The following is a 23416-nucleotide window of genomic DNA, read 5'->3' as shown; positions in this document are numbered from 1 at the left end:
GTAACATTCTCACTTGGAGCAAATAATCTCTCACACAATTTTACACTGTCCAAAAATAAAAGGGTGAAACTTCAATTCAGCTGTGTGCTTGGCCATCAGGTGATATTTCAGACTGGACATGCTGCAATGATAGCTCAGTTCACAATGACAAAACACACAGATCACAGATCTTGTCAATGAAACCATTTGGCAACTTTTAAAAAAACGTTTTCAAACTTTTCATTCAGAATCTTATTGGCATCCATTTCAGCATCTCACGCTCGCCTTCCTCTCAAAGCGTAACGTTACTATTCTTTGGCCGGCTCGCAAACCCAAACAAATGTGTGCTGCGTGCCTGTTTTGTTTTCCGGTTGAGCTAGATCTGGTGTGGTGTTGTAGTCTTTTTTTTTTTATCACTCATAGAAACATTCTTAAAAAGTTGTTGCATCGAGATGATAATCAGTTTAGAATCAAATCGTTGGCCTCGGGATTGAATCGTGAGGTGCCCAGAGATTCCCAGCCCTAGCGAGACAACATTGCCTCTGCAGCTTGTTAAAGTCACAGTGAGAAATGCCAATGCCGATAAAGCGGTTGCATTTGTGGTTACACTTTTCAAAACTCTTCTAGGACAGCGTTCGCTTCAATACCATATAATGTAAACCTGAAAGTGGTCACGTTTATACTTCTTCTGAGATAGGGACAACAGCATTTTCTATGCCGTGGTGACAAACTGACAGGCTGGAGGCTGTAAGGCAAGGCAACTTTATTCCTATAGCACATTTTAGGAACAAGGCAATTTAAAGTGCTTTATATAAAACATTAACTAGCAATTGAAAACCGTAATGAACAAGATAAATAAATAAAAACCGGCTAATATAGAATAAGACACAAATCCCTAAATCCCAGAAGTGCATTGTAAAAAATAAAAAATCATTCGATTTAATAGGTTGTAGGGATAGGTTTGGGAGGAGTGTGGGAGGTAGGGAGGTGATTTATTTTGTTTAGTGTGTAACATTTCTAAATAAATAAAAGGTTGAAACCGAGAGGATTGGACTTATTACACTGAGAGTAAATTACCGGTACAGCCACCGAATTTTAGGTACCGGTTAAAATGTGAACGGTACCCAGTTGTAATTATAACTCTGGCCCAGCATTTCATAGCGCCCACAGTCATGTGTTTGTGTGTGAGCGCAGCACAAGTGTGTCGGGGAGAGTGCTAAGCTCCATGAAATATTCATAAGCAACATTCAGAGACATTATTCCTAACATCAATATTGCATTGGGCCTTTAAATGCCTTTGTTTCAAGGCACTTGGGTTACACTGTTCTGCAGGTCTGTCAGAATCCATCCTGCCAGGCAGACTGCTATTAAGACACTTCTTGTGTTAATGAAAGGTAGACAACAGGACATATTAATGGGTGAAGAGCTGAGGGGAGAGAGCAAAGGTACAAAGGGGAACTGTAGAGAAAACATGAATTTGTAATTTATTTTGTTGTGAGATTTATTCAAGAGTAATGATATTTAAAATTATTTTTTTGTGGAGTGGTAGGTGATGACGGCTTTATGTCTTTAAAGCGGCTGATGCAGTTTTCACTGGCCATCATTTTGACCATGTTTGCATTTTCCTTTGTTATTGGACAGTGCATATATCCACACACATATACACCCTCGTAAAGCTTGCCCTGACTGTATTCACTTCACTTTAAGTTGCAGCATCTCGGCTACTCAACCCATGAATTTTTCATATAAACTGCTACAGATCTAATCTCTGTCAGTTTTAAAAATAGTGTCCTAAAATAACTGAAAGATTCCCAAGTACTTCTGTTCAGGGTCATCTCCTGACAATAGTGAGTTACTTTACTGGAAAGACCCACACTGCCTTAACCCACTTGCACTCCTTTTTAAATTAATGACACCTCACTGGTTTAGTCTTTCCATCTTTCTGTTTTCAAGGCTCGATCCACTGAGCCATCGAAACACAGGTTATTGGGCCAAGATTATCCTCGTTCTCTGTCCAGTACCGGATCAAACATTATCCACTTATCCTCCCAAAACATTATTTTTTATTTTTTATTCCTCTTCATAGATGCTGTCTTTTTCCTCCTCTGTCTGACTCCATTTCCATCAAAGCCACCCGTTCCTACCCAGTGCCAATCTTCTACAGTCGAATGAAAAATGCGTCCAATATAGCAGGGACAGGGCAATAATGACTGGAAAGCAATAGAGGTGAAGTAGACAGATAGCATCCAGCTAGTGATAGCAGTCTTTGCTTGGGTTAGCACTTGCGAGGAAGTCAGTCAAGAGACTTTTTTTGCAAGGCTGTCTATTTTCTTGGCCCCCTTTCTTTCACTTGTCCAGGTTGTAGCTTTTGGTCACCGTAGCACTTGATGTGTTTACTTTTAGGTAATATAGAAAAGCTAATCATTTTCATTTTTGTAACCATTTATTTGAATCCTTGAAGTTTAATTTAATTTTAAATTTGTTTATTAATCCCCAGTGGGGAAATTACAATTTACACTCTGTGTACACACTTTGTTAATAATCACACACAGGCCTGAAATACACACACATGCTCAGGACCTATACATGCACTAATGGAGAGATGTCAGAGTGGGTGGTGGTGTTTTGATATTTTTCTTTTTCTTAATTTGGCAAAAAGACCTTCCTCAGTGAGTTGGCCTATACCTTTTTATTAGTATGGTTCAACTTTGCCTGGTTCAGTCCTACTTTACTTTCTGTGTGTTTTCTGTTACAAAATTAAACCGGAAAACCAAAAAAAGGAGGTTTTTGCGCTCCTGAGTTTCAGTGTTGCTTACAGTTGACCAAGAGCATGCTGGTAGTCCTTAAACATCTGCACAGTTGTCAGTTGACAAAAAAATCAACTGACTGCTAATGCTGGCCCACATGTGTACCCCCAAAATCAAAACCCTGAAAAAACCCAAAAACCTGGATGCCGTCGCTTCTCTGGTATAGTAGTAGCAATGGCAACAGCTAAAGCTTCTTGAGTATAGGTAGCTTAGGTGCATTAGCAGTGCAGGCAGGCGTTGATTGTGGGGAAATGGTGAATGTAAAAGGCCATTAGGAGGCTCCCTGTGTGTGTCTGTGTGTGCGTGAGTTGGAACCCGATGATGGATGGAGTGTGCTGACGTGTGCAGCCCAGTGGACTGTGAGACTGGACATGGCTGGTCTCTCTCCGTCTCCCTCCATCTCCTTCACCCACTCTCTGCCTCATTCCCTCTTTGCTTCACTTCCTCAGGGCCAAACATGTCATGTCGCCACCACTCACTCTCGCTCCTTCCTCTCGCTCTTTTTTTCTGTCTCCCGCATCTCATCTTACTCTCCCCTGCTCTCTGACATGAAGTGGTGTTGCAGGGCAAATGGCAGCTTTAAGACATAGTTGAGTTAAGTTGAACATATTTTATTAGACCTACCCATCATCTGCTCAAAGCCATAGGCATGGAATGGTGATCAGTCAGACTTGTCCGTCCCTCACGATTCCCCACTGTCTAGATTTTGGGTATATTCACAGGTGAGTAAAGAGATCGATGAGATTTTTGAAACACAATAAAAGATGAAAACCCCTCTACATTGACACATCATTGGATGCTTGTAAAAGCAAGAAAAACAGAGCAGAGAGGAGAAGAAACCAAATGCCTAATACCACACACACTTGACAACCAGGAATGTGCACTTGCCATCATAATGAGCAATGCACAAACCCTGCTGAGGCTGTACATTAGTCATGCATTTAAATTAATTTATGAATACAATAAAAAGATTGCCACCTTTTAAAGCACAACTTTGAAAATAAATGTAATTTCACTATTTGAAAACAACTATTGTGGTTTAACTGTGTGTGCACTATAAGCATCAATACAAAACTTGATCAGTTAGACCTCTAACAACTGATAGATCATAGATGGTTCATTTGAATGTGAAAATATGTCATATATAAATATGTGTCATATTGAACCCTTTCCCTATCTGTGAATTGCATCACAAAACAAGTCACTATCACTCTCAGGCAGCCTACTTCTCTTCAAGGCTGTCTTTCAGGGCTCTCTTAGGATTTTTTCTTCGGCAGAAGTTTATTAAGAACCTTGCCGTCTTCGTTCAGTCTGTCATAATTCACCCAGGCACTCACTCCGTCTCTTCTGTGTTTATTCTACCTTGCCTTGTTTGATTCCTAGCAGAGGAAGACTTTCAGGTTTTCAGGGACGTTCCTTCTCTTCTCCAATCAAGCACACTGTCGCTGAGTGTGTTGCTAGGCAACTATGAGAACCTAGTGACAGGGTTCAAATGGCGGTCCTGTGTCTGCAGAGAGCGCACTGCCTCTGTCAATATCATTGCTTTATTGGATTGATAATTCTTGTTTGGGGAAAACGGTAGCTTCCCTCTGTCCTCTATTATTGATAGTCAAATCCCTCTTAAATGTAAATAATTTGGGAATCATATAACTTGATTTGTACTGCACGACAGGTGTCAACCGACTATTTTTTTTTAATTTTTTTTTTTGCTTCTCAATGTTGCCCCCTCTTTGTAAACTGTGGAATAGCACATGGATGGTATGTGTATGGCATCAGGGTTGAAAATCTATATACAAGAACTTTGGCCTATATCTGCGCTTCAATGGCACTGTAAATGCATTTGTGACCTTTTAATTCTCTTGTGAGACACTGCAACATTGCAACATGGGGGCATCTGAATGTGGGTGCTGCTATAAACACCAAAGATGAGAAAGGGGAGTTACCCAAAACATTTCTGCTGCTCTGAAACATTAATGCTTACTATCTGTGCTTAACAGTATGGTCATTTTATATAATTTAGGTTTTAAAATAGTTAGCAATAGATACCTGTATGTTTTTTCAGTGTGTTTAGTTTCAAAGTACTATAACTGGTTTTTACTTTGAAATTGAGAAACCTGAAAAAGTGAGCTTATGATTCAGCATTATGTACAGATATGTACCAAGGCAAAACACAGGTACTTTGGTCTCAGGACAGTGCACATTGCAACATACTGGCGACAGCATAGTTTTTTACATTCTACATTTTACAACATTTGAGAAGCAAGTCATTCATTATAAAGATGGCTGTAGAAGAAGGATTAGTGAGTAGTACAATGTGTACTGTAGTCCTGTACAATCAGGTGCATTATTGTTATTCGCTGAGAACAGTGAAGTTACAATAGGAACTTTGTTGCTGTACATAATGAATGTATAACATTTTGAAATGCGTCGAAAAGCGTTTTAAATATGTAAAATGGTGATTCCTACAGGGTTGCGGCGGAGAAGGCCCGTGCAGAAGCCCAGGCTCAGGATGATGCCCAGTCCAAGGTACAGGATGAAGTGTCCAGGATCCTGTCTGTGGAGCGGGCTATGGCCCAGGAGAGCATCCAGCAAGCTGTAATAAGAGAGAGGATCACCACTGAGGATGAGAGACTCCGGGCTCAGCTCTATGTAAGTTGTTCCACTAACATACGCCTTGATGTATGGCAGCTACTGTGAACTGTACTATCTTATTTTATCTTGTCAAACAGTTTCATACATTTTAACATTGAGTTGGATAAACGTGCACCACAGCATCAAAAAAACATTGAACATTTCAACTGTTTGACCTTGCAAGCACTGACTCGCTGATGAGAGCCATTTTTACATGAAGACAGGTCCCATTTTACGTTCACACGTTCCTGTTCTATCACACAGAAGACACAGAGGTGAACCTATTTGCTGTAATCGACAGGTCTTGCTTGGTTCTGTGACAAAATGTCAGGGCTGTGAGCGTGTGACTATTGCTGTGTGCAGTAATTCATAGAACCACCTTGACTGTGTCGACACTGACACCCTCCACACACAGTACATTTAACAGTTTTTTCATAGTAATTCTTAAGGTGTCAAAGCTTTTTCTTTTTTTACCTACATAATGTAAATTCAAAGCGCAGATTAAGCTCATTTACAAAAAAAAAAAAGATAAGAAAACACCTCTTTGCTGTCCACATCTTTGATATTGTTGTCCTGTTCTCTGCTTGTTCATCCGGCTGTATCATAAAAGCTACCTTCATTTTGGGCAACCGGGGTCTTTATTTACTGTAAATTGCCCTTATAAACATTGTCAGATGAGCTTTCCGAAACGATACGCTGCCCGTGTGTGGTACCACAAGCAGCGTATCATTTTCTAAAAGAAAACACATTTTCCCTTGAGTGTGGTTGCTGTTTACAAACCTATGCTATTGATTATATAGCTCATTTCACACGCTCATCGCTGTAATAGAAAAATGAATCATTTTGTTGAGAGAGAGGGAGAAGGAGAGAAGCGACGTGATTTCGCGCCGCAAGGCAAGTGTATGAGGGATCCCTCATTTGGAACAGCAATCAAAACAAAAAGAACCAAAAAAAAAAACGCATGGCAGACACATGATGTTTTTTCCTTCAGCTTCTGTAAAGAAAGCTGTTTCAGTTGTAGGTTTCCTGTAATTTAATTTCTGTTTTTCATTGGGAGGGAGACAGGACAAATGAGGGGAGGACAAGTAAGAGGAGGGGAGAGAGGGCAAGAATGTAACACCTGCTTTCTATCTGTAATATATGAGCAGCAACGTGAGTGGTGGGTCTTACTGAACTGTCACAGTGGAGAGTCCTTGTCCTTGTCATTACACACATACACACACACACGCACACACACAAAGGAATTGTTGTTAAAGGGTTCTACAGAGAGAGAGAGAGAGAAAGCGCTTCTGCATGCCTGTGTGATAATTTCCTCAGTTTGAGCATTCTTTTGGAGTGCTGGAGTTTTAATAGAATCCGGCGGGTTATCAGTGGAGGCGCAGTGCCGTTCGCACCACTCATGTAATTGTCAAGTCAGACGCTTCCACACAGCCCCTGCTCTTTTCAACTGGAGTTGGACTTTTCCATTTTAAAAGGCAGTCTGTCGCCCAAGACGTCTCCCACCCATTGTCTTTTCACTCGGTTTGTCCGCTACCCACCGTGAACTCATCTTTGATGAAACATAAAACATGTTCTTAAGGTCTTTTGTGCCTGTCTGTCTTTCTGTCTCTCAGTGTCTTAGTGGGAAAAAGAGCAGAAATACAGTATCTATTCCAAAGATTAACTTGAAATATGCGCATATGTGCATAGATAGTATTTTTTATTTCACAAGGTACTTTTAAGTACCGCTCTCGTTAAGTAACAGAGCTCCTTAGCATAGGTGTCCCAACACATTTCCGTTTCCAAGCACTAAAGCATCAGTGATTGGAAGATTCTTGCTGGGCAAAGACAATAAGTTGATAGAGAAAGAGCTCCAGTGAGCAGTTGTAGTTTACTGTAAGCACACAATCTGGTGGCTAATTTAGATGTTGTCATTGCATCTGTGATTTTATTACACTTCAAATTGTTTAAATTGAACTTGAATTGACCTTAGCCCTGCTCTCATGTCCATTGCCGCTGAAAAAAACACTCGATATGGCAGCTGTTGTTGTTGTGTTCTTTGTCCAGCCTAGTATTGATTTGCCCTCCTCATTAAGCTACAGGTCACGGTGATCAGCAGGACCCCATAGAGTCCCCCTTCTACTTCACACACGATAAGAGTGCTGCTGTGAGCAGTTATGCTTCTCCATGCTCACCTATAATGACCATAACCATAGCTGCACCAATTACAGTGACACCCATTCTGGAGAATTGCCCCGAGACATGGGGTTAGACTCTGGTTGGGTAGTGTTTAGATTTTATTGATTTTAGATTCTACTTATAGATTCTGATTGTTATTGTGTAACACTTCAGATTTTTACCATATTATGTACTGGAAAGAAAAAAAATGCCTTTAATTTCAGCATATTTTAGGGAGGTATTGGCAGTAGTTTGCCAAAAATTATACTATTTTTTTGATTATTTTTGGTAAAAATAGCACAATTAAGAAGAATGCAACTATTCTTTTTCTTGTCATTCACAAGTTGAGTGTCCACTGTTCTATACGTTTTTTACATAAGTTGAATGACCCTTGTACTTTCTGTCTTTTCATATACTAGGGTGACTATTGTAGCTGTGTTGACCATACTGTCAACTTGCTAACCTCAAAATCAAGCGAGGATAATAGCTAGTATAGTAGAAGTATGTCGAAGCAAACCCCTTTTCATATCTATTCATGTAGCAAACATTTTTGTCATGTAATGTATATAGCAATGTAGTTTCGTATAAATATAAATCACAGTTGTGCGAAGTGTAGCCAGGGTCTTAGATGGTTTCTACCACCCTAGTGGGAGTTCTTGTCCTTCAGGTTTTTCCACCAGTAGTCACTCCCCTCCCTGTCAGGCTGACTTTCAGTAGCCAGCCGCCAAGTCTATCAGTAATTGAAACTTCACAGCAGTGTAGGCAGGGGTGTGTGTTGTCATGTACATTGTTGTTGGGTTCCTGGGGTTCTGTTGTCAGAGGGGAACGTGTTCAGTGTCAGCACTCACACATGTTCTGCCACTCAGGGGGACCTGCAGTAAAATAAATGGGGAACACTGGCATCCACGAGGGGTTTATGGTAGTTAGAAACACAGCAGTATATTTGAGTTTTCCGCATGTTGCATGGTGTTTTTATCGTACATTCTTTGACCAGCTATTTGGAGCATAGCAAACAAGCAAATACAATTACTGTTTGAATGATAGACATTTAAATCAGCCTTTCATTGGCTATAGTTGTATTAGTCTTTCTTTATTTCACTCTTTGTGTGGATTATGCCAGCTTGTCTAGAGCAGAAGAAGACACTTTAATTGTCAAGATCACAGTAGCCTCATATAACAAAGGTCTATCTGGTTAAATTCACACTGAAAAGAAAATATTTGTAACACTTATTACTGCATTGTTTTGTCTCCAACATGCTTGGCAACCTAATAAAGACAGACTTCATCTTCTCATCATGTGGTCATTCAGAATAATTTCTGGATGAGTGTGATTTAATGAGCAGCCAGCCCTGTGTGGAAAAACTCAGATTGTTGGCTTAATGCGGTCAAGATGGCCTCATCAAGGAGTTACTTAGTAGACTCATTACCCACAAATACACCCTTAATTAAAGAACAGGTCAATTAGTGATTAATTTCCCAGCAACATCAATTTGGAATGTTTGATTCTTTGCAGATACCTGGTGAAGTCGGAAGCAGAAAAGACCAATGAGTGAATGAGCACAATATAAATGTAATCTTGTCTTCATATTCGTTTAAATGAGTTTTGACAGAGAGATATACTAGTACAAAAGTCATGCACTTATTTACAGTCTTCAACCGTCTGTCAGTCTACTCATCTGTGTTTTAATGAAATCACAGACTTCCGCCTTCCCCTCTGTTGATTTCAGCAACTCTGCTGCCTGCGGAGCCAAACTGGCCCAATGGCCAATCAATCACTGGCCACAGCGTTTCACCGAGACACAGGCTCTAACCCCCAGGCAGACTTTTCAATCAAACCTAGAGTCATCAATCTTTCCAAGTTCCAAACTGTGGCCTAGGTGGGGTCTACCTGGCGGCAATAGTTTTGTCTACTGTTGGCATCTGGTCTAAAACACTTAGATCTCACAATTACTTTTTTCCTTTTTTTCCAATTTAAGACCCTAAGCTAACACTCACATTGAAAGACACTAGGCAACAGTATACAGTATATAAATATGCAACAGAAGGATATCTTTAGATTTATGTAAGTCACTTCATAACCTATAAATAAAACAAAACAGTTTAATTGTTTTTATTTACCTTCCAGATATTATGTTCTGGTCATATCAAAGAGACACGCTCAAAACAAAAAAGGTAATCATAACAAATATCAAAAAATATAAGTTATGATAGAAACAGATGGGAGATGTTTACTTTCCATCCGGAAATGTAAAGACCATAACAAAGATTTAATTCACATGGTAGTTTCCAATAGTATCCACACAAAACAGTGAAACCAATTAAAATCTTATTATGAGATCTATTTTAGAAAGATGTGTTAGGACCTTTTCAGTAGGGTTTGTGAGTTAGTTTCCATTGAAGAATAGCGTGTTTGAGTATAAACAGAAACTTTGATGGTTTCATGTCATGATTGACCCGACAAGCAACATTCAGCCTGGTTATACACTACCTTATTTATTGTAGTATCTCCACTCTAAATTATAAAAGTAAAAATGTAGCTGCACTGGCCTCTATGGGCTGAAAGTGTGTGGAATCTCTGACCACATCCAGCATCACAGCTGGATGGGGTCAGGTTGCCATACCTGACCACACCCAGCCGTGATGCTGGTTGGACTACAGGCAGCTGAGATGCTTCAGAGTAATGCTGCAGCGCCATGTTACATCACAGCAGTACAGGGTTGGGGGAAAAGCCTGTTGTCACCACTAGTTGGTGGTGCAAGCAGGATTATTAACCTGGGTACAGCTTTTCAACATGTGGTTCTTGGATCAATCAGTTAAATGATTGCTTTGCTCTTTTATGGTCCACTGACTTTAAGTCAAAGGTGGGCCGAGAATATACGTTTGAAGAGTATAAATCCATAAAAACCAAGAACTTTCTGTGTCGCTCAGCAGATCACAATTGAAGAAACAGGCCTTTTTAAAGATTGTTGTACAAAAGTTATCAATGGTAAGAACCATTAAACTGCATTTCTAAATATTAATACGGAAGTAAGTGCAATGTGAAAGGGAAATAAATGTTAGCTAATATTGAGATGAGGCTAGGGCTGGGCGATATGGAGAAAATCAAATATCACCATATTTCTGCCCAAAAACCTCGATATCGATACCACAACGATATTATAGTGTTGACTATTGGTGCTTTCACAAAACATTCACAATGAGATTTTTGATAACTACTCATCAGTAATGTGGATATAATGACTAAATGGGCAAAAGCAAATAATAGAACAGTTACAATAGTCTGGTAAGTCCAGAAAATGATTTAATTTTACTGAATTGCAGCCTTTAAATCAAGGAAAAGACAACACTTATGCAATATTACAATAAAACGTTATCCAAAATCTAAGACCCATATCACAATATCGATACAATATTGATATATTGCCCAGCTCTAGATGAGGCCCAATAATATAATGTATTTTTTTATTGCCAAGTAAATTTACACATATGTGGAATGTATCCTCTGCATTGAACCCATCTAATAACCCTAATTAATTACACAAGAAAAAAACAATAAAAAACAGGATGCTGATCTCCAGAGCCGTGTTCTACCTGTCAGCCTTGTTGTTAATCGTGCTGTTTTTGCTGCCTCTATTTTCATCTTTATCCCCCTCTTTCTCTTGCACACAGACACACACACACTAACACACACACTGTAGTGTATATACCAATAGCTAATGTGATGTTCCATGATTTTTCCACCACCTTGGCTCTCACAGCAAGGGATAATGCAGCATAACAAGAATGTTTGTTTGCTACACACACACACGCACGCACACACACACGCACACACGCACACACACACACCCACCATGTCCATCCTGTCAAAGCTCCTGGAGAAAATCAGTGCCTGCTCTTTCCTTAAACTGTGTTCCATTTGATGCTTGGCTGGCTTGAAAATGTCTTTGGGTTTTAAATGCAGAAAGTCCCCCTCTGCTCACCCAGGCACTCCGCTCCCCTCCACCCCTCTACAAAACTGCAGTCTCAGGCAAATGTCCTGCTCATTTTTTCGGGGTGTGAAATCTTGTGTGCTTCTTTGCTGTTGCATTTTAGATACAGCCGACTGGACCCTGCTGATAATGGGCTGACAATTTAATTTCCCAGGTATTAAAGGAGACTTGCTGGGTTTTGAAGTGGTGTCCATTGGTGGAATTGAGAGAGAAATAAAAACATTTTTTCTCTAAACTTATTATTTTTTCTCCACATCACAGATTTTAAAAAGGTTTGGGGATAGAAAAGGTCCTTATATTTTTTTTTACTTTGAATGAGATAAAGAGGTAGTGGCACACTGTGATTTACATATATTGTGGATATGCTCAGCTCACCAAGAACAAATTGCATCCTATCTTTGACTCCAGTTCTCTGAGCCGTTGTAAGCATAACCCCTGCCAGACTTGATGTAACTGGATTTAAGAGATTTGTCAGTCTGTTTGATTAATATGAAGGTAAGAGTTATTTTTTTTCAGGTGTTTTTGCTCTGTAGATGTGTTACAAAGGAGGTATGGGTGATGTGGCATAAATCACAGATCAATCCAAAAGTAAGGAGCACCTTTAACAAATAGGACCACCAGCTTGTTCCTCCTCAGATTTTGTCTGCAGTTTGTGAAGAATAATAAGGTTTATGATTTAATTGTAAGTATTTACTTCAAAGTGTTAAGAGCAATAATGCAACCTCTTATAGGTTAGAATTTGGGGGTGATTTGGGGAATTTTTGAATTGTTGTTCAATCCTGTTCACCAACCCATCAGACCTGTTTTACAACCTAAAGTGCAAGTCTTTTGGATATACTCTTGTATCACAATGGATATATGAAGTATACATGGGGCCTTACAAACTATATTCCCTCCACAATGGTTAATTATTTAGGTCACTGAAAAAGTACAAACAACATGTCAACCAGCTATTTTTTATTTCTAGTTGCCTTTTGGAAACAACCTTCAGTTTTTGCACAGTTCAGTGCATGGGGTAGAGGCATGTTTTTTCTTTGTGTGAAATTAAGTGAGCAGATATTTTGTCTGCACCACTGCCCCTTTGATTGACTATACATACATGTGTCAATTTGTTCTTTTTCTCCTTCCTGTCTTTGGAATGCTCCCTCATTCACGTCTTGAAGGGTGTCCACTCAACCGTTCTTTACATATTGGCAGCCCTACCTTACCTCTGCCCAGGGTGTGGTGCCCACACACCATGCCAGTATTAGGGTTAGACAGGAGGTCAGGCGCTAATTGGCATGGCCCATGGCTGGCACTCCGCGCCAGGCCCTTACCCTGTCAGCTAATTGGCACTGCAAGTGGCCAGCGGCGAGGCTGGGATACGGAAGCGCTTCGATTGATGGAAGGATACTCGTGTCAGGAACACTTCTTTCTGACAAGAGAGCCTTTACAGTCAATGTACTGCCTCAGCCTTAGTGGACGGTGTATGTATTTATGTATTTATCCTCATTTGTTCACAGAAATATCTTATTGTGCTGTGTGCTCTCTTTCACCTTGTCCAAGCAGTGAATGCATTTGACTTATGTAAACAGAAACTAATTACCTAATAGCACTTTCAGCACAACGCATAACAGAAAGGGGAGAGAGAGGGGGGGAAGACATGCAGGAAACCGTCACTGGTTGGACTCAAATCCTGGACCTTCTGCGTTGGGCCATAAACCTCTACATATGTGCGCCCGCTCTACCAAGTGAGCTAACTCGGACACGATTTTTAAGTTTTAAAGTTTCTTAGGTTTGACTCTTCTTTTTTCTCTATATATTTCATGTTGCCATTAGTTAGTGTAGCAAGATATTTCTTCTTGTGAATTATAATTTCAGTCATTCATTACAGCTAAAGACACTCACACAGCGACTGCATGACTGTCATTTAGTAAAAAGGTGATTTCTTTTTTCGCTTCATAATAACCATCATTAATAGATGGTAAATTGATAGTTAATTAATCTTTAGTTAATTGTCATTTAACTGTTAGTAAACTGTCATTTTACTGTTAACAAGTAGTTTAATTATAATTAATAAAATATTAGTATTGCTGTAAAGTAACAGTTTATAAATACACATGTTATATCTCATATTATATTAGGTAATAGGTTATAATTAAAAAAAAATTGTAAACCTTTAAGAAACATTTTTAAAACATCTATAAACATTACATAGATAGATGGACCAGACATTCCTAACACGTTGTTAAGCGTTACTAGTAGGTTGGTAAACCGTCTATAAACAGTGTGTGGATAGTTATTATAAAGTTGCAACAGATGACTATAATACCATGTTAAATAGTTAATAAATACTTTGTAAATCATCTGTAAACATTATCTGGATGGCTATTGTAAAGTCGCAACTGATTTTTTTTTTGTTATGAAGTAGCGGAATTAGGACCCAAAAGCAGAGAAGACAGGCAGGCAGGGGAATGAGTAGTTTAAGTTTTATTAACACAAAGAGTCCACAGAAGTACGGGGATCCAAAAATGCCAAAAACAAAAATCCAAAACCTGAAAAATCCCCAAAAAAGTCCAAGGAATAAGGAAACCAAAAAACAGGAACACTGACACTGATAAGACTCACGAGAGAAGGACAGATCACAAGAAAGGGAAACGTGAAAAAACACCATCTGGAACACTCAAACTCACAAAACGATCTGACAAGAGACAAAGGGAACACAGAGGTTAAATACAAGAGGTAACGAGCAAACAAGCAACAGGTGATACATCAGGTGACTTACATCAGGGCGGGGACGGCAAACACAGAGGCGGGAGAACAGAAGGCAGAACTAGACAGAACGAGACAGAGACCCAGACGAATCAGAATCCGAATCAGAAATACTTTATTGATTCCCGAAGGGAAACTCTGTGTTGCAGTTGCTCAAATACTATAAAAATTAGAGTAGAAATATAAATAAAGAAATATAAGGATATGTACGGTATGGATATGTACGGTATTTACATAGTGAAAGGAATGTTATTATACATTATTTACATAATTAACATAATTAAGGAATTGCAATGGTGAAAAGTAATAATAATAATAATAATAATAATAATTGTAGTAGTTGAGTGTTGCACACATGTCAGGTCAGTGTTATTGCAAATTATTATTTACTATTATATTATTATTATTATTATCAAAATAAAACCGGAAACAGAACATACAGACACTCAAAGGAAAACAACAGACAGGAACAACGACACAAGACGCGGGGAGGACACACGGAAAAATAACAGAAAACAGAACAAAGAAGCAGGATAAAAACTGAAACTAGTTATTGGTTTGTAAGTGCTTGGTAAAGCAAGGATACATTTTATGCCCTTCATTAAATGATATAAAAAAAATAAAATGGATATATAGATATGTAATTTTTCATTTAACCTTTATTTATTCGGGGACAAGGCAGCCTCTCTTTTGCAGGAATGCACTGATCACATTCACACAGTTACACATTCATACCTGGAAGCTGTCCAGTACAACTACAGTCTGATCTGCTGGCCACTGAGCAGCTCCACTGGAGCGGTTGGAGGTTAAGGGCCTTGCTCAAGGGCACCTCAGTGGTGGTAATGAGGGAGGGACAGGCGCTGCTCTTTCCCCACCCAGATTTTATCCTGTCGGTCTAGGCCGACACACATATATATATATATATAGAGAGAGAGAGAGAGAGAGAGAAATAGATATAGAGATATATATCTCTCTATATAGAGATATATATCTCTATAGAGATATAGATAGATAGATGGATAGATACATTTTTTAATATGTTGCAACTTTATAATAACCATCCAGACACTGTTTATAGAAAGTTTACAAACCAACTAGTAACCACTGAACATATTACCTAAATAATCTAAACAATGTTAGCAGATGGTTTACAAAGTATTAACTATTTAACAAGGTTTTTATTGTAGTCATCTGTTGCAACTTTATAATAACTATCCAGACACTGTTTTATAGACTATTTACAAACCAAAAAATACAAAAGAAATTGGCAAGATATTTAAGTGCAAAGGTTTGAAAAGCAAGCATCCTGAGTTAACTTGGACGCATTGTATGCGTGTGGCTCAGCACAGTAGATGTGTTGGATGTGTAATATGACACACATTTTCTTTTGAGCTCTTCCCTTCCCCTTTTCTTGGTCTTTCTCTGTGTTTTCCCTCTTGGCTCTGACAGGAGAGTGGTATTAATGAGGTTCTATACAGTATTGAACAGTCAGCTCAGCTAATGGTGCTCGAGGTAGAGATTTTGATTGAACGATGGAATGAGCTTCAACATAAGGGAGGAACAGAGAGAGAGAAATCTGGTTGAGATATATAATCTGTGAGAGAATGGAAAGAGGATACAAGAAAGGGGGATAAATAGAAAGCAAACAAGAGAGAAACCCAAATTGATCCACAAAGCAGTTTTCAAACCAATCCAAAGCAGCACTTAAACATTACAGTGTAAACTTTAAACACATTTCAAATGACCTGTGAGGAATAGCAACAATATAGCACTGTATCTGCAGCAGGAATCATTTTGGTGAAAAAGAATATGTATTTACTCGTTAATGATTTGATTCAATTTCTTGCTACTGCAGCTAAATGAATCGCCCCTTGGGGACAAATAAAGGTTTTGATTGATTGATGATATAGGTGTAAAGGATCATACTTACAAATCAATAATAAATGAACAGGCTAACTTGTGATTTAAGAGAGTAAACTAACATCAAAATGGCTCTTTTCTGTGCATCCCTTTTTAAAGTCATGAAGGTAAGAGGAAAGGGCATATATTCCGATAAAGAGGCTAGCGGAATAGAGGTGACCCTGAATCTGCTGACATGGGCTTAATGGACAGAAGCTGAAGTTGGACTGTGGCCACCTGCTGCTGGGTGGAATGAATATGCATTGATACACAGCATGTGCACTGAGATATGTGCAGTATACCCACAGCCATAATCTAACAAGGATTCAGTCACTTACATATATACTAGGATGGATTTTAACATGCAGATGGATCCAGGTAAGGATTCACATGCTGCAGGTACGTGTACACTGACAGGTCAGGCACATGCAGCTTAGAGTTATCCACAAGGTCCAATGTCAGCAACATATCCACAGGCTGTCTTTCTCCCACCTGCATGTCTTCCCCTTATGTCTTTCCTTCCACATTTCTCTCACCTTCTTTCTGCTCTAGGTTGTTCCATTTCTTTTCTCTCTTCCACCAACTCTCTCTCATTCACTTGCTCCCTAGGGACATCTGTTGCCCAAAGACAATATGCCTCTTTCTGCTCTCAGGTTTTTTACTGTGTCCTCTGCTGTCAAGTAAAAGAATTTTCTGCCATAGGTTTATGGGTCTGAATGAATGTGTACAAGCATTCTCACCACCTTCTACTTCCAGGATCCCATTAGTCTCACTGCTCGGATGTTAAATAGAGTTGTGGTCAAGAATTATAAGTGAGTGGAGGTTATATGTCCAAACAAAACCTGGATCCTGAAAAAGAAGCTCCAAATAACCATAGTTGTTAGTACTAATACCTTCCTTTAACTAAAAGACTGACAGTCTAGCCCTTTTAATTGTTGGGTTCCCTTAAGCAAGTCATTGGACCCCCAACTCCTTGGCAAGTCTTTTGTTGTGTGTGTGTGTGTGTGTGTGTGTGTGTGTGTGTGTATGTGTGTGTGTGTGTGTGTGTGTGTTTTAGGAATAACAACAACAGAGTGTATAAGTGTTTCTTCTCACTTTGGACAATATTGTCCCTCTGATGCTGGCTTGGCCACACTTGTTTTCTTTCTGCCTTTATGTATGTCTGTATCTAGCTTCCTCTCTACAAGCACCAGAGGATCTACTCCCTTCCTTTCATGCTCAGCCCCTTTGTCCCCATATTCCCATTGTTCTCTCGGCATGCCCCCTGTTACCATCTTGGCTGAGACTCCCTTCATACATGCCCCCCATGTCTTGGTAATAAACCCACAGCTCTTCATCTCTCCTCCATCTTCTCCTGTGTGTTGGACATGACAGATGACTGGGGACCTCCAGAGGTTCGCTCCCCAGGGCTCTAGATAAAGGCAGCTCCAACCACAAGATGATCAATCAATCAGTTTACACCACGGGCGCCTGATCAGCCAATTAATCAATCTCTGAGCCAGCAGATGTTGTTGCCGTCCCTCAGCAAAGGAGCTGGCAATGGAGCGATGGAGGTGGTGTCTCCCACAAAGGCCGTGGGGCTTGAAGTGTCTGGTAGGAGAAAGGAAAGTCATTTTTCATGTTTCTACCAGGATTTCAACCTTTTGTGGGCTCACTTGTCCAATTCGTTTTCACTAGACGATTTTCTTTTTTTTTTAAGCTTTTCGTATGAGATTCCCTGCTTTTCATTCTTGAGAACATCTTAAAGGAAGCATGCTACTACTTATATTTTATAAGCTTATAATTATCTTAGGATTCCTATGAACCTCACTGTTTATATTCTTCCTGAAAATAAATTAGTATATTCTTTAAATATCTCCACATTTGAGAGAAGTGCAAACGAGATATAAATGTGTGAGTGGGTTGACATTCCTGTCTCAGCATCATTAAGGCCTGCTGGGTCACATCAAGCCTTCTGTTGACCCCCTGTTCACAGTCAATGAGCTACAGACTACACAAGGACACTTCATTTGAATGTGCCCTTAAACAGCCAGCAGTTAGGATACACGCAAAAACATTGAGACACCCACACTCACCACCTACACCTCTTGGCCTTTGGTCCCCGTCTTGGCCCCTTGGTCCCTGTCCTGGGTAAGTCAGCCCTTTGACCCTGCAGGTCATTGCGTCATTACTCACTGTGCTAAGAGATCCCCCCGTGAGAGTAATTCTGTCTGCAGCCTGTGGCTTTGATGTCTTTTTCTACCTGGCTGCACCATGCGTCATGCGTCATTTGTTTGTCAAAGATCAAGGCAAGTTACTAAAGTTGGCAAACAAACAATATATAGGAGTAATAACATATCATTATATGTTCTTGTACAGGGTTTGTGAAAACAGGACTTAACCATGCTATAATCAGATCCCAACATTTACACTCCAACCTACTGTAAGTAACCTGAACTGACGGGTAACTTATTTATTGTTTTGATGATCAGACTTTTTGCTACATACTGTATGCCAACAGACACCTGGTAAGCAGCATGTGGACACTGCTGCTGTGCTGGCATAAACACTGGTTCCACAGCAAAAGCACGAGTCAAAACAAAATGTGCATAGAAAATAGACTCATATTTACAGCATAGTGGTCAGATGGTAATTACTTCAGTCAGAGCTTCTTAGTACAGCCAGCTTGTTCCCAATGATTAATCACTGCTCTTTATTATTCTTTATTCTGAATATTCCCTGCTCCACTGACATAAATCCCTGTTAGCTGGGGTCCCAGGATGCTGCATTATAATCCCTTTGACAGGGTGGCTATGCTGTCAAGTTTGTTTCGGGGTGTCCTTGTGGTCCAGCCGTCTTAGATCAATGTAACTGATTCAAAAACAGCCTTTGTCCCCATGTTTCCTGTTGCTCTGTATAATGGACTGTTAAAACAATAGCCAACTCAACTGACCTTATAGGGTTTATTTCTTTTCTTTGTTGGTCGTACCATCAGAGAGTAAACACCGCAGTTGAACTTCAGCCATCACATTTGAGAATTGGTACAATAATTAGAAGGAAAGAAAGCCTTTGACACTTTTTTGAAACATTATCATATTTTAAAATGGTTGTCATGATAAAAAGATAAATGAAGTATCATATGATGGCTTTTTGTTGGTCTATGTTGCTTTCATACGTCAAGCTTACTCCACCTTTCCGACAGATTTTGTGACTTTTTGAAAATGGTATTCCGACAAGCCTGTCTTTATGCTGGAACATTTGTGTTTAAAAAGTAGTTAGGATTCTTCTCTCAAGCTGTCTTTTTTTATTTTACTATTAATCTACTACTACATTCAGTTTTGATACTACATACAGCTGATAACACTTTAACCATCACTTGCCATAGTTAGACCACAAGTAGTACCAACTAGTTTGTTTAATACACATCCGGCCTCTATAAAACAGAACACAGGGCAATGTCTTTATGCACTCTCAATCTTAGCTAATGTGGTATGCAACTGCATTCAAATGTCATCACACTTACTGTTGAAATGAACCAATATGAATCGGTTCCATTGGTTCAGCTGAATTAAACCAAACAGAACAGCTATGACGGTAGGCAGTTGGTTTAGCCCTTTGAGATTTCCTTGTGAAATGTAAAGGGCATTATAAATAAAATGTATTATTATTATTATTATTATTATTATTATTATTATTGTTAAGCAAAGGCTCATTTTTAAGTGATGGCCATCTTAAGCTCAATATATGATAACATGTCTTTCACATATCAAGTATTACTTTCTGATACTTGTGCAATTAATTTGGATTTGGACACAGCACTTTTGATAACATTCACTAGATACAAGCTGAACTTGATTCAGCAGCCTGAGAAAAAACGTAACACTGAACCCTATAGCAGGATTGTTAGTAATAAAAAGTTACATGTTTCTCAGCCATCAGTATGCGTTTGAAGAAGTGTTTGACAGTGTGTTTGTCCTTTAGTGTTATCAGTCAAGGTTAAGCCCATTAACTGACCACGCTTTATCTGACATGATTATATCGCCCATAACCCTCCCACCTCCCGCGGAGACTAATAGCTAGCCTTGAACCCAAGTGTTATTGCAGCTCAGTAAAACCACATGCTAATTAACCAGCCAAAGTGAATGGTTTCCAATGAAGTTTTACAGCTACTGCTACCAGGACTTATGTTTTATTAGTGACTCTAAGGGTAATGTGTAAAACTGCCATTAAGGTCTGTGTAAGGTGATATCATTTTACACTCCATCACTTAGATTTGATCTGCCAGTGATAGCATTTAAAGATAGAGTTGCAATGGTTTTAGAGGCAGTTAAAGGATGTGCCAAGATTTCTTTGTGTGTGTGTGTGTGCGTGCGTGTGTGTGTGCTCCTGTGCGTGCGCGCATATTCGTGTTTGGCTGCAAAAAGTAAGAAACTATGTTTTTTTGTCAAACCCCTCTTTTAAAATATTCTCCTATCTCCTTGATATGACAGTTCTTGCAACAGCTGTCAAAAAAACAGTTCTCCTTCCAACTATCTTGTCATCCATATTCCAACCACACTTTGACCCATCTCTCCCTCCCTTTCATCTCTACCACATGAACTCCTCCCCCCCCCTTCCCTCCATCCATCTCAAACCTCCCACATGCCACCTACACCTCCGCCGTGCCAATTAACACCAGAGCACGGTCACATTGTGCTGCCCTTTGACCCCCTCCCTGCTTGTCGAAGCACGCAGGACCCGAGGCCCACTGCTTCAGTATTAGTTTGTCACAGGGCCCTGTCGCGCAGCTCTGTGATAGATGAGCCCTGGTGAGCAGCTCTGACCCACCGTGCGGCAGCACCCACTGGGATGGTGTGAGGGAGCATTGATTATGATGCTAGTCGTGACAGGGGTGAATCAGGGCTCAGCTGATGGTGGCAGGGGGAAGACAAAAGAGACCAAGGTTATGGATGAGGTGCTGTTAGTTAATGTGAAGAGATGTGATTTGTGCTCTATCGATCATGACATCTTGCAAGATTATTTTCATCTAGCATGATTTATGATCATGTAGCGGACATACAGTGTAACAGTGAATCACCTCATTGTTACAATGCAGAGGTCTCCATCATTGAAGTGTGAAATGAAAAATGTAATATGTACAGAATTGCTAATAGTGATTATCGGATTGTGGTTTTTTTTCTTGTAAGAAGAAATTGCCTTTTTTTATTAAACAATGTGGTGCCAAACCTAAATGTATGCCGTTGGCAATTGGTTTGTAAACTTTAAACTAAATTGAATTTTACCATAAGATGTATCACTTGTTTAAGTTGATGGTTCTTCACCTGGGGGCCAGAACTCCCCAAAGGTGTTGTAATGTATGTAATGTATTTGTTGTAAAAGGATAATTATACATATACCTTTTCTTGTAAAATACTGGATAGTTTTATTCAACATATTAGCTATTCATAATAGCAATTCAAAAGAAACAATTTAAGGGAAAATTACTTTCATTATACTGCTTACAGCTAATAGATATGGTAAATGTATGACGAGTGGTTATAGGTACTGTAGACATGTTAGGAGGACACAAGTAAAAAATTGCAGAAAACCACTTAAGTCTTTACACTGAACATGACAGCTGATGTCTGCTGGTTTATTTTATACTGCAAAAGTTGGATCAATTTCTAATTTGAACACAAGGCCTCCAGATTAAATGACCAAATGCCAGTTCTCAAAAATTGCTTGTATAATATTTTTTGATTTGACGCCCCTATAAACAATATTTTTCCATGCCTTACAAAAAACAATCTGTTTTATAAAAGTTAGGGTTTAGTTAGGTTAAGGGTCAATATCTACTCGACTTGGTCAGGAAAAGTTCATGGTTTGGGTTAAAATGACCCCTTCGTTAAGGTCAGGGCCTTACAGGACCTTTGCTGTCCTGGTTACAGGAAAAAACAATGTGGTTAAGCTAATGGAACAATTATAGTCATGGTTGGAAGATTTCGACAGGGACTGTTGGCTGGAAATGCAAAACCTGTGTGACCTGTCCGTCCACCATGACCTTGTCCTATACGTAGACTTTGTTGCTCTCTAACAACGTTACCTGACTTCCTCTTTAGCTCCCATCATAATTCTTATGGCTGTTTTATGCTTCGGTGCCCAATCAACGGCGTACCCTTGCAGACCCCTCTGCGTTTCCACAAACCCCTCTCCGAAGCCTCCGCCGTAGCTCAACATGCACCTCCAAAAGTTTGTAACTTTGCGTTGAGGTGACACAGACCGCACAGTGTTTCAATCAGCCTACTGTGGGGAGTAGCAACATGCTAATTCACTGACATAAGCTTTGCAAATAAACTCAGACATATTTCGGTTACAATGACGGGGTTATCCGTTTGTAAAGTGTCTATATATCTGTATGTTTTGAAATTAGCACTTCGCCAGCAAGCAGTACTTTGTGGGCAGTTGTGTTAAACTTTGCTTGCAAACACAACATAAACTAGCTGGCAGACATCTCGCAAATAACCTCAGACTTATTTTCTGGTTATAGTAATTAGATCAATGGATTTTACTGTGTATTTCTCAATATTTTTTACATCTAAGCAAGAAAAGCCCAAACAAATAAGATTAATATTTTAGCACAACAGTCTATGGGGTTTGCCATTCTGAGTACAGTTTCGGTGGTGAGCAGATGACTTAGATGACACCCCCTAGCGTTATGGCGGTGAAATGCTCCGCAATGCAAAGCAACCCCGATGCAGAACTCTGAAAGGGTCACCCCAGAGTAGAGGAATGATGTAGCAATGACGTAGCCACGGCATGAAGATGACGCAGATGCGTAAAACAGCCTTAAGCCTGCTGATCGCTGCAGGCATGGAGTATTTTTATTTACTTTTATTTACTTGGAATGCTTTAAAAGAAAAAATGAACGGAGAGAACACTTGAAACAAAAAAGCATATGTGAAAGACAATAGTGTATGTGAGCAAATCAGGGAGGAAAACAGGAGGGGGGGGCATGACGCAGCAAAAAATCCACCTGTTTTCATCTCTCTTCCATCCTCCTCTCCCTGTTCTCCTCCTCTACTCCTCCGCCCTCACTCCCAGCTCAAACTGCGGCAGTCGGCTAATTCAAAAACATGGCTGTCCTTAATTATTCTACGGCTGGCTAATTGATATTCACAGAGGCGTTCACCTCGCCTAAAGCGATCCGTTTAATCTGACCACCACAGTCTCACTCTAAACCGCCTG

At 39.7% G+C, this 23416-nt stretch overlaps 1 protein-coding gene and 1 long non-coding RNA gene across 7 annotated transcripts in view; one reads left to right on the top strand and one right to left on the bottom strand.

The window, feature by feature from the left end:
* chchd3a (coiled-coil-helix-coiled-coil-helix domain containing 3a) overlaps positions 1–23416 on the top strand; it is a 70494-nt gene that overhangs the window by 18803 nt on the left and 28275 nt on the right. For all 5 annotated transcript variants that reach the window (XM_032505230.1, XM_032505229.1, XM_032505227.1 and 2 more), the window contains one exon: positions 5255–5435. In XM_032505230.1, coding sequence (XP_032361121.1) covers positions 5255–5435 — 181 coding nt within the window. The remainder of the gene's footprint in view (positions 1–5254; positions 5436–23416) is intronic.
* On the bottom strand, positions 4284–22704 carry LOC116673104 (uncharacterized). Of its 2 annotated transcripts, none has more exons than XR_004327745.1 (3): positions 22457–22704; positions 7549–7558; positions 4284–4293 (listed from the first exon to the last, which is right to left on the bottom strand). It is a non-coding gene; the product is annotated as an uncharacterized LOC116673104 (long non-coding RNA). The 2 variants fall into 2 exon arrangements; XR_004327746.1 differs by lacking the exon at positions 7549–7558 and adding an exon at positions 4965–4970.

Source organism: Etheostoma spectabile, chromosome 23 (genome assembly GCF_008692095.1).
Source record: "Etheostoma spectabile isolate EspeVRDwgs_2016 chromosome 23, UIUC_Espe_1.0, whole genome shotgun sequence".
In the NCBI taxonomy this organism is placed as follows: Eukaryota; Metazoa; Chordata; class Actinopteri; order Perciformes; family Percidae; genus Etheostoma; species Etheostoma spectabile.
This window is presented reverse-complemented; position numbering and strand designations above follow the sequence as displayed.